The following is a 13,523-nucleotide window of genomic DNA, read 5'->3' on the forward strand; positions in this document are numbered from 1 at the left end:
CCGCGAAGTAGAAACCATATGTTTATATGGTTATTTTTATATTGTCATGCTTGGGTCACAGATTTGCGCAGAAACACAGGAGGTTGTAGAGAGACAGGAACGTTATTCAAACACTGCAAACAAACATTTGTCTCTTTTTCAAAAGTTTAAACTGTGCTCCATGACAAGACAGAGATGACAGTCCCGTCTCACAATTAAAAGAATGCAAACATATCTTCCTCTTCAAAGGAGTGCGCGTCAGGAGCAGATAATATCAGAGAGATAGAGAAAAGCAAACAAATCAATAGGGCTGTTTGGCTTTTAAGTATGCGAAGCACCGCGGCACAAAGCTGTTGAAGGCGGCAGCTCACACCCCCTCCGTCAGGAGCAGAGAAAGAGAGAGAGAGAAAGAGAGAGAGAGAGAGAGAGTTTGTTTTTCAGTCAAAAATCAATACGTGCCCTTCGAGCTTTTAAGTATGCGAAGCACCGTGCAGCATGTCTTTTCAGGAAGCAGCTGCACAAAAGATAGCAACGTGAAGATAATCTTTCAGCATTTTTAGAGGAGCGTCCTTATCGTCTAGGTGTGCGAACAGCCCCCCTGCTCAATCCCCCTACGTCAGGATCAGAGAAAGTCAGCGCAAGAGAGACAGAAAAGTAAGCCGGGTAGCTTCTCAGCCATCTGCCAATAGCGTCCCTTGTATGAAATCAACTGGGCAAACCAACTGAGGAAGCATGTACCAGAAATTAAAAGACCCATTGTCGGCAGAAATCCGCGAACCAGCAAAAATTCCGCGATATATATTTAAATATGCTTACATATAAAATCCGCGATGGAGTGAAGCCGCAAAAGGCGAAGCGCGATATAGCGAGGGATTACTGTAGTGCTTTTCATATCTATCTCTCTATCTATCTGTTATATAGTGCCTTCCATATCCGTCATTCCATTTGTCTATCTATCTATCTCTCTATCTATCTGTCTGTCTACTGTATCTGTCTGTGATAAACAGGAGACATCAGACAGACGAGCGTCTCTTCTGTTTGTGAGGTCCTTTTTCCTCATTGGTTGCCTTCTATGCATTGTCCTCCTGGATGAGCACTGATTGGCTGTCTGCTCTCACACACACAGAGCCAGCTGCTACGACTAAAGACTGGCTGGAGTGAGTCGCTAGGTATGTCACATGATGTGACAGGTCTTCACGGGAGCTCACCACCGACTGCTTCCGATTTGCTACGATTATGTAAACGAAGGCTTTGACAGAAAATGGCTGTAAAAGAGGTCTTATGTGAGTTGGCTTTAAAAAGCATGGAGGTGACAGAGAGACACACACAGGAGTGTCAATAGTGTTTAGGGTTGTCAAATTAGCCAAAAAATTAGGTTTGAACCTTCAGATTATTGAAGACCCCCGGCCTGTGTATCATTCTGAAGGGCAGATCTCACTCTGTCAGAACATTTATTGTTTGTAAAGGAACACGTGGCTGCCATGATACATGTGTGGAAGTGTTCTGACCATCAAGTGTAAAGCGACCCTAACTGTGTTACCCAATAAACAGTGTCAGGTAAGCTGGCCCTACGTGATCAGTCAGTGTTGTCATCTGCTGCCCGCCACCCCAGCATTAAGTTTTACATTTACCAACGTTTCCACGTTTGCAAGCATTTGAATAGTTAAATCCATTTTATTTTTCATTATTGAGATTTTTTTTTTCTTTTTGTTAGCTGAAAGCCTCTACTTGACGGTTCATATGTTTGAAAGGGCCCAGTGCTGGTGGAAGTCGTGAAGTTTACGTATTTAACTACTGAATCGACGCTCACTGTTAATGGTTACTCTCTCCTCATTAAGCACTGACAGGATATTTGGATGCCACCCTTGTACTTTCCAGTTGGTACTTGTTTGTGTGGGTGTAGAGAGCAGCATAAAAGTAAACTTGTTAAATTAGATAAATTTAGATAATCCCACATGGAAATTCAGGTGCATACAGCAGCAGAAACATAAAAACAAGGATATAGAGCCTCAGGACAGATAATCCAGCCAATCAATCAATAAATGTATAGTCAGTCATTTTCTGACCCACCAAGTCCTGTACTGGGTCACGGGGGTCTGTCGGAGCCTATCCCAGCCAGCATAGGGCGCAATGCAGGAACAAACCCCGGACAGGGCGCCAGACCGTCACAGGGCGAAATAAAAGTATACTGTGCAGATATTTCAAAATGAGCTTAACAAGCACAGTGGGATGAAGCATTGTATGGCCTGATAGCAGTGGGCGGAATTGACCCCCAGAGGCACCTCTTAGCACACCATGGTGGAATGAGCCTGTGGCTAAAACTGCTTCAAGAGAGCACATCCTGGCGGGCATAGAGGAGATTTTTTCATAATGGCTTCCACTTTTGTCACCGTCCTCTTTTTTTATTTTTGGGGTTCCTCCTGTGATGGCGCAGGCTCTCCTGATCAGTTTGTTCAGCCATCTCTTGAGCTCAGATTGCTTCCCCTGGAGAGACTGCAGCGTAAAACACCACACCGGCCACTGTGGACTGGTAGAACATCTCCACATTATTAACGTGATTACTCAGAAGTAAAGTAACCCTGTTACGATTTGAGAGAAGTAGTTAGAAACATTTATAATGGATTACGTTCTGTGAGGTCCTGTCTCAGCTCTGTCTGCAGGCCCTGTTAGGGCAAATCAAGATGTTTGTTAAGGCCTTGTTACTACAGCAGTTAGTGGCCTTTATTGTGAAGTCTTACCAAAAATGAGTGTCTGCTCTGCTAGTTATGTTTCCTTAGAAGGTGAAGACCCTTTGTAACCTTGGAATGAAACAGCCTTGCAGGTTAATCCGGGGGAGCAGGTGTGTACTCCATGTTAGTATATTTCATGCACATCACTTCCTTTTCATCCTTCGAATGAGACATAAAACCAAACTCCTGACTCTCTGTGGTCATAAAAGATACCTGGGCATCTTTCGTAAAGAGTAGGGTGCATCTCAGTGTCCATGCTAAATTGCCCACCACTGCTTAGTCATTCTGGCCCCTTAATATTTTTATATATATATTTATTTACTAGCCGTCCCCTGTGGCTCCACCCACGTAGAAGTGAAACAGGACAATGAGGAGGGCCCTGCCCGGCTCCCCACTCCTGACGTCACTCTTCCGCAACCTCTGTCTCGGATTAGCCCAAATATATCACTCCTGCGAGCAAACTATGATTCTTAGCGTGATGAGAGAAGTTGCAAAATCAACTGGAATGTTCAAGCAAATTCTAGAAAAACACCCAATCAAAATCCGTTAAGTAGTTCTCTCGTTTACTAGCTAAGCGGATGTATGATATGCCCCAAGGTTGGCGCATGAGTGAGGAGGTCCCTGCTCCTGACCCCTCGGCCCGCTGCGCGTCTCTCAGATTCACGCAAATAAATCGGTACCGCAAGTGAGCTATGATTCTTAGCGCGATGAGAGAAGTCGCGAAATCAACTGGAATGTTCAAGTAAATAATAGAAAAAAATACAATCTAAACCTGCTAAGTGGTTCTCTCGTGAAAAGCAGACAGACGTTGGATTTTATATATAGAGAGATATATATTCTGTATATGCATTTAATTACCATTTCTATCATATCTCCATAATCCGTACTAACCCCTACATTCTCTGCTGTTCTTTTTCTGGTTTTCTATGATGGTCATCTGCGCCATCACCACCTGATCAGGGCACCGTGCTGTCCCTACATTGATGGATTGAAGGCCAGAGGTCCACATGACCATCATCATCTCATTCTTCCATGTGAAGCCTTGTAGCCATGAGGACTGATTTAGATCATTTCGGTTAAATAGAATGCCCAGTGAGGGCTAAGTGGTCTCGTGGCCTTGGAAACCCCTGCAGATTTTGTTTTTTTTTTTTTTTTCTCCAGCCCTCTGGAGTTTTTTTTTCTTTTGTTTTTTTCTGTCCTCCCGGCCGTCAAAACTTACTTTTATTCTTTGTTATTTAGTATTGCCTAATCTTATTTTTCTATTTCTATTTTTCATAAACTTTTCTTTCTTCATCTTGTAAAGCACTTTGAGCTCCATCATTTGTATGAACACATGCTACAGAAATAAAATGTCATTGTTGTTGTTGTTAATCATCCTCTCTCACCACTTCACCACCTCCCAGCTAATGTGTGGTGAGCATACTGGCACAAAATGGCTGCCTATCATGTCATCTGGGTGGGTGCTGCACATTTGTTGGAAGAAATAAGTGAATAGGACTGGCGAGCTTTGTTGGGCTGAATGGCCTGTTCTCGTCTAGAGTGTTCTAATGTTCTAATTAGTGGTGGTTGGAGTGGCACCCCACTCACTATGTGAGAAGCACAATATAAATGTAAATTATTATTGTTTATTATTATTTTGTTCTCTTCTAGGAACCAAACTATGGTCAAATGCCATGGAAATATTGGACGAAAAGGACGGGGTCGATACAGAGCTGCTTGTGTACGCCATGACCCTCATAAATAAGGTGAGTGAATTGTTCACATGGAGGGGCAACGTGGACTTATTGTGGAAAATGAGGAGGACAAAAATACCCAAAAGGAATCATCAGTTGGGAAAAGATATTAAAAGAGCAGAAAAACAATGCAAGTTCAAGCAACACAAAGTAAATACGGGGAAATAGTGAACATCCACTACCCGTCTGGACCTAAATATGCAGGCACATTGGGGTGGCCTAAGCACACCTGCCAACACCTCTCGCTCTGTTTCTTCATCCCTGATCTCTTATCTTCCGTCCATCACACCCTGGACGCTATAAACTACCTTCAGCAACAAGCTTAACTCACCGGGGAGGAGAAGGTGGCAGGTCAGTTTACCCCATGTTGGGTCTGATTTGGGTTAAGCCCTAGGTGTACTTTCAGTGGTCAAGAATGCCCCCTCACAGCCCTCCACCCTCTTCTGCAGTTGATTCATTTCTTATTGGGTGCAACTCCACACCGTGGGCCATACAATGAACGAAAAAAAAAACGATTTGTAAACTCAAAACCTAATGTTGAAATAACAGAAAGACACCACGCAATGTAAACTCGATAAAACATCACATAAGAGCAGCGCTGGGTACGACGCAAGAAAACTGTATGCCTCAATATGTAACGAGAGGGACAAGAACAAGTAATGAGGAGACAAAGCAACGTCAAAGTGTTAGGGTACCACCCTGGTGACCCTGTATAACTGAAATAAGGCAATAATGATAAAACACACAACAGCTTGTGGATTACATCATTCCAGGCAGGATCTCAGAACTGAACTGAACTGAACTGAAAATGGCTGAATGGTCATATGGGGTCCAGGCAGGAGGGGGCAATCCCAGCAGGGTGGATAACAGAAGTGACGTCAGCGGTGGAACAGCCGTCAATCATTTGTTCTGCATAGGGAGGAAGAGAGAAAGCAGTAGAACATGGCGCCAACCCCTGGCTCGGCAGGTAATTACTATCACCAGAGCCCTTAAGCTGCCCCCCATGTGCACAAGTGTAACAAAACAAAATGAGTCAAGCTGCGTTAATAAGGTTGGGGGGAGATGCTGAGAAACCAGAACAATATACCAAGGTCTAAGAGAAGAATTAGAAAGTGACGGTAAAAATGGTCTGGGTGGAGACTGGAGCTCTTCATGTGGTGACCCCCCCAGGTTGGGAGACATCATCAGAGACAACATCTGAGATCTGTGACTGTCAGAATGCTGCCCTAGGAACACTTCAGATATACTGCATAGGACCCTCATGCTCCTAGAGCACCTGAGATTGAGGAAGACGTGTACATACCACGTGTGTGAAATACATCATATATGCTAGAAACACATGGACCTCCAGTTCTGCCAAGATCAAGGTTCCAGCTCCAGTAGATCCCGAGTTACCTCGCTTCTTGATGCTTAGTCGATGCCAGGGCTATCATTCTTCTTCCTATCACATAACTGGCTTCAGTAATTTGCTTCATGTTTAGCAGATGTTGCTGTTTTTTCTTTCTGCCATGTCACCTTCTTGGTCAGTTTCCCTATGCAGTTTCCCTGTAACTTTGCTGAAATTGACAACAGACACATTTTCTGCTTCTCCAGCACATATCACGTCATAAGCATTCGATTAAAACCAAGATGAAGTTTCTACCCCTAGTAGTTTGCAAGTAATCATGTAACAGACACAAGGAAACAATCCTTAGCATTTTATATACACAATCATTATGTCCTAACTGGTAGTCACACTGAAATTCCCTTTGCGCGACAGTCACACAATCACCATTCTTATAAAAGGCTTTCATAGCAAAGGCTCGTTGCACACCACTCCACTGCTCCATTATAACTAATGGCAAGGGGTTCTAAATGAGGTCGCATTGGTCCCAAACAACTGCCGACGCCCCAGGGTCACCAACACCTAGTTCCAAAATTTCCCGTTTCCCTGCGCCACCCTGTATATACTGTATATCCTATATACTGATTTTTTTCACAGTGATCCTCTTTCTTTCAGAAATGTTCAGCACTAGTGGTCCACATGTAACCTTAATGACCCCCTAGCTATCCTGTGGTAATCTGGGACACTACTAACATATCCTCCATCCCTCACTGCTAGTCTGCTGTATTTGTTCCCTAGGAGTTGGTATAACAATGGAAAATACCACCTCTGCTTGGCCTGCCATAATGACACGTGGTTGTTCTTGTGGCAAACTCTGATTGGGCACCCCTTTACTCCATGCGAAAATTCACCCATTCAGGCCATGTGATCATTTCTCACCTTAACCAATAATCCATCAATTTATTCATCCATCTGCCTCTCACTCATTAATCCATCCATCTGCCAAGTGATCTGTCCATTGAGCCCTTTAGCCATTGAATATTGTGGGGTTAGTTTAGAACGACTTGCAGTTATAAAGGTGATGACCTCAGAAAGAGAACACGGCCAAACACGTTAAAGTCATTCAGTCCTAGGAATGTCCTGCTGTGTCCTGGCCAGTTAGCTGCAAACTGTCCACTGGATCAGTGGCAATAAAAATTGAATTCATCATGTGGCTTGTGAATGAAAGAAAATCAAAAAATTATCCGTCCTAAAAGCCGAATCTAAGCCATATGTTCAGACGAGCAGCGTGGCCCAGTGACCGAGGTGCTGGACTGCAATACACACAGTTGCTGGTTCTATCCGCACTACCTTTTGTTAGTCACAAGACTTGTAAAAGATAAAAATGTTAGGGTAACTAGAAAGTGTTTGGGACGGTGGTCAGTGTAGGCCCTATCTATCTATATAATACGCTACTGTGGGTGTTCGTTTGTCTGTCCAGGATTTTAAATCACCTGTAGATCACAAACTGTGTGACCTATTGACCTGAAATTTGGTACACATATACTATGTGACGTCTACTATCCGCATTCAGGGTGATGATTGACCTCCAAGGTTATTCCTCTTTTTATTTTTATTCATTTTATTGTAGAATCAACTCTCGGCAGCAGCCAGTAGGGTGGCCGTGCGGTGCATGTGTACGGGTGCCGTTCTCATTCCCTGCCACCTTCACCATCACTTCCTCTACCTCTTCATATCTTAAATCATTCTTGAGACAGATTGAAGACTTAAGTGACAGGTTATTGAAAAATTAAGGAAAACGTACAAAGTAATTGCAACACAAATACTGACTTAATCAGTTTTAACGCGAAAAGATGCAGATGAAAGAAGAGAAGAAGCGGGCCGCTAGGGTGGAGAAAAGAAGAGCTGCTCAGAAAGCAGCAAGCGCATCAACCTCTGAGCAAACGAATGATAAACGTAACGAGAAAGAAAGAGGATGAAAACTAGGAATGCTCAAGTCAAGTGGATTCACTTGACATGTAACATGTGCGCCGTTACTGGTATTAGATAAAGACAAAGAACAATAAAGCACGTCCATCTCTGACTCACTCATTGACATTGATGTATATCCCCTTAAACTGACAGTTTTCAGTATGGAAAAGACTCCATAAAGTCAAGTTTTACTGAATCTGACAGAAAGCAGTCAGTGTGAGGTAGCATCAAGGTGCTGGACTGCTAATCCTGTGACTTCATCCATCCATTCATTTTCCAACCCGCTGAATCCGAACACAGGGTCACGGGGGTCTGCTGGAGCCAATCCCAGCCAACACAGGGCACAAGGCAGGAACCAATCCTGGGCAGGGTGCCAACCCACCGCAGGACACACACAAACACACACTAGGGCCAATTTAGAATCGCCAATCCACCTAACCTGCATGTCTTTGGACTGTGGGAGGAAACCGGAGCACCAGGAGGAAACCCACGCAGACACGGGGAGAACATGCAAACTCCACACAGGGAGGACCCGGGAAGCAAACCCAGGTCTCCAAACTGCGAGGCAGCAGCGCTACCCACTGCGCCACCATGCCGCCCCCTGTGACTTCACCTTTCTAATATTATAAGGCAACATATGCTACCTTGCAATCTGTAGGAGTTTGCCCAGAATGCAAAGAGTTTTAAAAATATGTGTCGTTTATATACAGTAACCTCCTTAAGCACTCTCGGATAGATAGATAGATAGATAGATAGATAGATAGATAGATAGATAGATAGATAGATAGATAGATAGATAGATAGATAGAGCGTATTTCTAGAAACCTAAAGTGCTTTACATAGACAGCAGAGGGCGACTTCGACCACCACCAATGTGTAGCACCCACCTGGGTGATGCAATGGCAGCCATTCTTGCATCAGTATGCTCACCACACATTAGCTATTAAATGGTGAAGTCGTGTGGGAGATAGTTAACAAATATGGGACAAGAGATGATATGGGGGACAAAATGACCACACTATGATGGGTAATTAAGCCAGGACATTGGGGTACACCCTAGTCTTTTGAATGGTTGCCCAGAATCTTTTATGAACACAGGAAGTCAGTTTTACATCTCATTGTAATCCACACAGACCACAGGATAAGCGCCCCCTACTGGCCTCACCAACGCCTCTCCCAGCAGTAACCCAAGCTTTTCCTAGATGGTCTCCCCATTCAAGTACTTGCCGACCCCAAACATGCTTAGCTTCAGATGGATTTCTTGTTCTAACGTGCAGGTGGCGTGGCTGTTAGTGGATCCCAGTGATTTGTTTGATTTCAGCGTATTTAATCTATGCAGCACATCTCTCTCTACAGCTTTAAAAGCACCAAGCACATCTTTGACAATCCCTGTCACTACTGTGAGGTTATCAATTTCTTTACATGTGAAAACTCCAGAAAAATGTGTTTTTTTTATTTCACAATCTGTATATTTTAATTTGCCCTTACCATTTCTAATACACTTCTTCTCCTCCTTGACCATTCTTACTACTAAAATACTAAAAAAAAAAATTCCTTTGGTTGATTTTTTTTTTCTCATTTTCTGACATATTTCTCTCCAACTTCTTTTTAGCTTTCCCAGCATCCTTTCCCTCTCATAATCCCAGTGTTCAGCACTGGAGTTCACTCCCTTGAGTGCATTATAAACCTTTTATCCATCCATCCATCCATTATCCAACCTGCTGAATCCGAACACAGGGTTACGGGGGTCTGCTGGAGCCAATCCCAGCCAACACAGGGCACAAGGCAGGAACCAATCCAGGGCAGGCTGCCAACCCACCGCAGGACAATAAACCTTTTATCCCTTCTGCAAAACAAGTATTCATTGAAATGAAGCAGGTGCCCTGTTGTCAAAGACATTATGCTTTACTTGATGAGGTCACGGGTTCAGCCACCGCCACTCTTTTCGATGACACCGCGTAGACCGCTGCACCTGCTGAGGCTCCAGCTGAATCAACATGGAAACAACTGTCGTGTGCATTTCAAGCCCCCTGGGCTGCTGTCTATTAAAGAAAGTACATAAGTAAGAAAGTAAATATATTTTGTTTATATAGCACTTTTTGAGAACAAACGGTCATCAGAATCACTCACACTAAACCAAGAATAAAATAAATAAACTTACACAATAAAACACAGTAACAGACAAAAACAAGTTTGAACAAATTAAAGCCGGAGATAAAATGCAAAAACATCTCTCTCTCTCTCTCTCTCTCTCTCTCTCTCTCTCTATATATATATATATATATATATATATATATATAAAATCCAACATCTGTCTGTCTGTCCACTTTTCACGAGAAAACGGATTTAGATTGGGCTTTTTCTATAATTTACTTGAACATTCCGGTTGATTTTGTGACTTCTCTCATTATGCTAAGTATCATAGTTTGCTTACGGCAAAGATTTATTTGCACGAATCTCAGACAGACGCAGTGGGCCGAGGGTAGGGGGAAGCGGGGCCCTCCTCGCTCACGTGCCAGCCTCAGGGCGTGTTCCTTACCTCTGCTTAGCTAGCGAACGAGAGAACTACTTAACGGATTTAGATTGGGCTTTGTTCTAGAATTTTCTTGAACATTCCAGTTGATTCTGCGACTTCTCTTATCATGCTAAGTATCATAGTTCGCTTGCAGGAGCGATATATTCAAACTAATCCGAGACTGAGGCTGTGGGCCGAGGGGAGGGGGGAAGCATAACGTCAGGAGTGGCGAGCTGGGCAGGACCCTCCTCACTCACACACCAGCCTCCGTTCAATCGCTCTACCTTTCACCACGTTTTGGAGCGTACCTTGCCTTGCCTTTTTGTTTATTTTTCTAGAAGTTGCTTGAACATTCCAGTTGATTTTGTGACTTCTCTCATTGCGCTAAGAACCATAGTTCACTTGCAGGAGTCATATATTCACGCTAATCTGAGACAGAGGCTCTGGGCCGAGGGGAGGGGGAAGCGTGACGTCAGGAGTGGCGAGCTGGGCAGGGCCCTCCTCACTGTCCTGTTTCACTACTACGCGGGTGGAGCCGTGGGGGCCAGCTAGTTATTAATATGCGATTATGTGAAGATGAATTTAGGGACACGAACATAGAAATGAAGTAATCGAGACGGGATAACACAAACGCAGGCACTGTCATCTCCAATTCTGTCTGGAAAACAGTTTGTCTGAGACTGGCAATGTCCTTAAAGGCCATGTCACATTAGATGATTTTTCTAGCGATTTTTAGGCATAGCCTTCATGTACTTCATCTTAGCCAGTCGGTCAGCTGAGACCAACTAGTCTACGAGTGGCTAAAAGAAAATCAAGCAGGTCTGATTGTCTCGTTAGTCGGAGGGGTGGGCTCTTTGCATGTGAGAGCTGATAACCAATGAGCATTCAGCCGGCAGTACAATGCGTAGACTGTGACAACGAGGAGTAAGGAACACATGTGCTTTGAACCAAACAAACTGAAGAGAAGCTCGTCTGTCTGATGTCACTTATTTTACATGCCATAACAGAATGGAAAAATAAATGAATTCGTTCACTCCAGCTATTAACCTTTCGTATTGCACCAGCTCCGTCAGGCAGCACGCTATTGGCTGTAAGAAAACGGAGCGATCACGTCTGTGCTGGAAGATCAGCTCTCAGCCAGTAAAGCACATGTCACACTAGATGACGTTTCCAGTGATTTTCATTTTCATAGTCTTAGCCAGTCAGAGGCAGTCGTTGGTGAATCCAATCATGTGACATACCCAACAGCAGAGACCAACTAGTCTGAGATTGGCTAAGATAAAATCAAACAGGCCTGACTTTTTCTCTTTGGTCGGAGGGGCAGGCTCTTTACATGTGACAGCTGAGAACCAATGAGAGTTCAACCGGCCGTACAATGCATAGAATGTAGAATTTTAAACCTCAATAAACAGCAGAGAAGCTCGTCTTCAGTCTAACAGAAAGGAAGAAATAAATAAAGGGAAGAGAGTGCTACTGATCGCTGCTCCTATTATTAACCTTGTGTATAGCGGCCCAGCCGTCAGGCAGCACGCTATTGGCTGTCAGGAAAAGGGTCGAGCATGACTGTGGTGGGAGATCAGCACTCGGTCAGTAAATGTGACGTGGCCTGTGATTTTCAGTCATGGAGTCTAACGTGGCGCGACGCTGAGATCAGCAACTGTGACCGACATATCTGACCCTCCCCACAATGAAGAGTTGTGTGATGTGATATAGGCGTTAGGTGGAAGAAGCAAGATTGTGCGAAACGTTTAACAGGATTGTCAAAAGTCCAAGTTTCTGACAGTGGAAAGAATCCCAGCTAATAGATTTGTGGTGAGACCCTAAATGAGTGGGTTAACGTCTTAGAGTTCCATTGGGGGAAATTCAGAAGACATTTTGCAAGTCACTGTAGGAGAGTGAGTGCTGTATAAAAAATGTAAATGATTTTAAAGAAGTCACATGACGTGTATCTGCAGTGAAGTATGGACTGTGAATCTTAAAGTCACTTTCTGGCACTGACCCCGAGTCGGTCACTTAAACGCTAGAAATCCATCCATTCATATACTAAACCCCCCTTATCCTGAGTAGGGTCACGGGGCAGCTGGAGCCTATCCCAGCAAGCACAGGGCGCAAGGCAGGAACAGCATCTGGACAGGGTGCCAGTCAGTCACAGGGGAAACACCCAGACACACCAGGGCACAGCTAACCAACATGTCTTTAAACTGTGGGACGGGAAGAACATGCAGACTCCACCCCGGCTCCTTGTTGTGAAGCAGCAGCGCCCATCTGTTCAAGTATGAAGACATTTGTGTTGCGCTGCTAAAGCACCTTGAGGTGTTGGTTACCACAGGAAGTCCGACTGTGCATTAAGTGAAGTCTCCTTATAGAGGTGCAGCCATTGGACTGGTAAGCACAAAGCTGCTGGTCCGATCAAACCCCCCCCCCCCCCACCACCCCCCCCAAAACCTTCACATGCTGCTGCTCATCCATAAAGGGGTGGAGCTCATCATGGAAAATAAAGTTGGTGAACGTGCTGTTTGTGTTCTATATGACATAAGATTTGATGAAGAATTCCACAGGATAGCTCTGTGAAGTCAGCCATGTGGAACAAGTTACCAGGAGTCTCCGCTGATATTAACAGCTTGGTAAAGTTATGAGACAAAGTTACAAGTTTTTACAGAATGAAAGAATCAAATAAAAATGAGAAAGCTGCCGGCTAAAGATAGCATCAGCTTAGAAGAAAGGAGTCGGGGGGGATTAACTGGGGAGCCAAAAGGAGCGCAGCCTTTCCTATTTCTGGCAGCCCTGCTGTTGTTAAGCACTGCCATACTCCTTCAAGTGTGGCTGCCTTTAAACATCGGCCTTTCACTGCTCTTCAAAGTTTCATTCCTAACATTCTTCATGTTATTATCATGTATGCCACACAGCTCAGCTAACCTAATCATACACAAAAAAGGCAAAATCGGACTTTCTGCTGAGCGTTTGCTCTGCATGTGTGTGGTAACAGATGGAATGTGGCTTCATTGTGACCTGCTTTATTTCTGTCTGGCAGCTTTCAGGCCAGAATTGGGCTCTGCGTCTGGAAGGTAACGTGCTCAGGCGCTTTCTGTTTTGACTTTGCAGACACTCGCCGGCCTGCCAGATCAGGATTCCTTCTATGACGTGGTGGACTGTCTGGAAGAGCAGGGGATCGAAGCAATCGCTCAGAGGCACTTGAATAAGAAGGGAACTGACCTGGACCTAGTGGAGCAGTTTAATATTTATGAGGTACTGATTAAGAAATTAGAAATCAT

General features: G+C 44.3%; 1 protein-coding gene across 7 annotated transcripts in view; it reads left to right on the plus strand.

Annotated features, from left to right (window-relative positions):
- LOC114664022 (FH1/FH2 domain-containing protein 3-like) overlaps positions 1–13,523 on the plus strand; it is a 722,250-nt gene that overhangs the window by 487,599 nt on the left and 221,128 nt on the right. For all 7 annotated transcript variants that reach the window (XM_051935624.1, XM_051935621.1, XM_051935625.1 and 4 more), the window contains exons 8-9: positions 4,359–4,453; positions 13,354–13,497. In XM_051935624.1, the coding sequence (XP_051791584.1) occupies positions 4,359–4,453; positions 13,354–13,497 (239 nt within the window). The remainder of the gene's footprint in view (positions 1–4,358; positions 4,454–13,353; positions 13,498–13,523) is intronic.

This window comes from Erpetoichthys calabaricus, chromosome 13 (genome assembly GCF_900747795.2).
Source record: "Erpetoichthys calabaricus chromosome 13, fErpCal1.3, whole genome shotgun sequence".
Classification (NCBI taxonomy): Eukaryota; Metazoa; Chordata; class Cladistia; order Polypteriformes; family Polypteridae; genus Erpetoichthys; species Erpetoichthys calabaricus.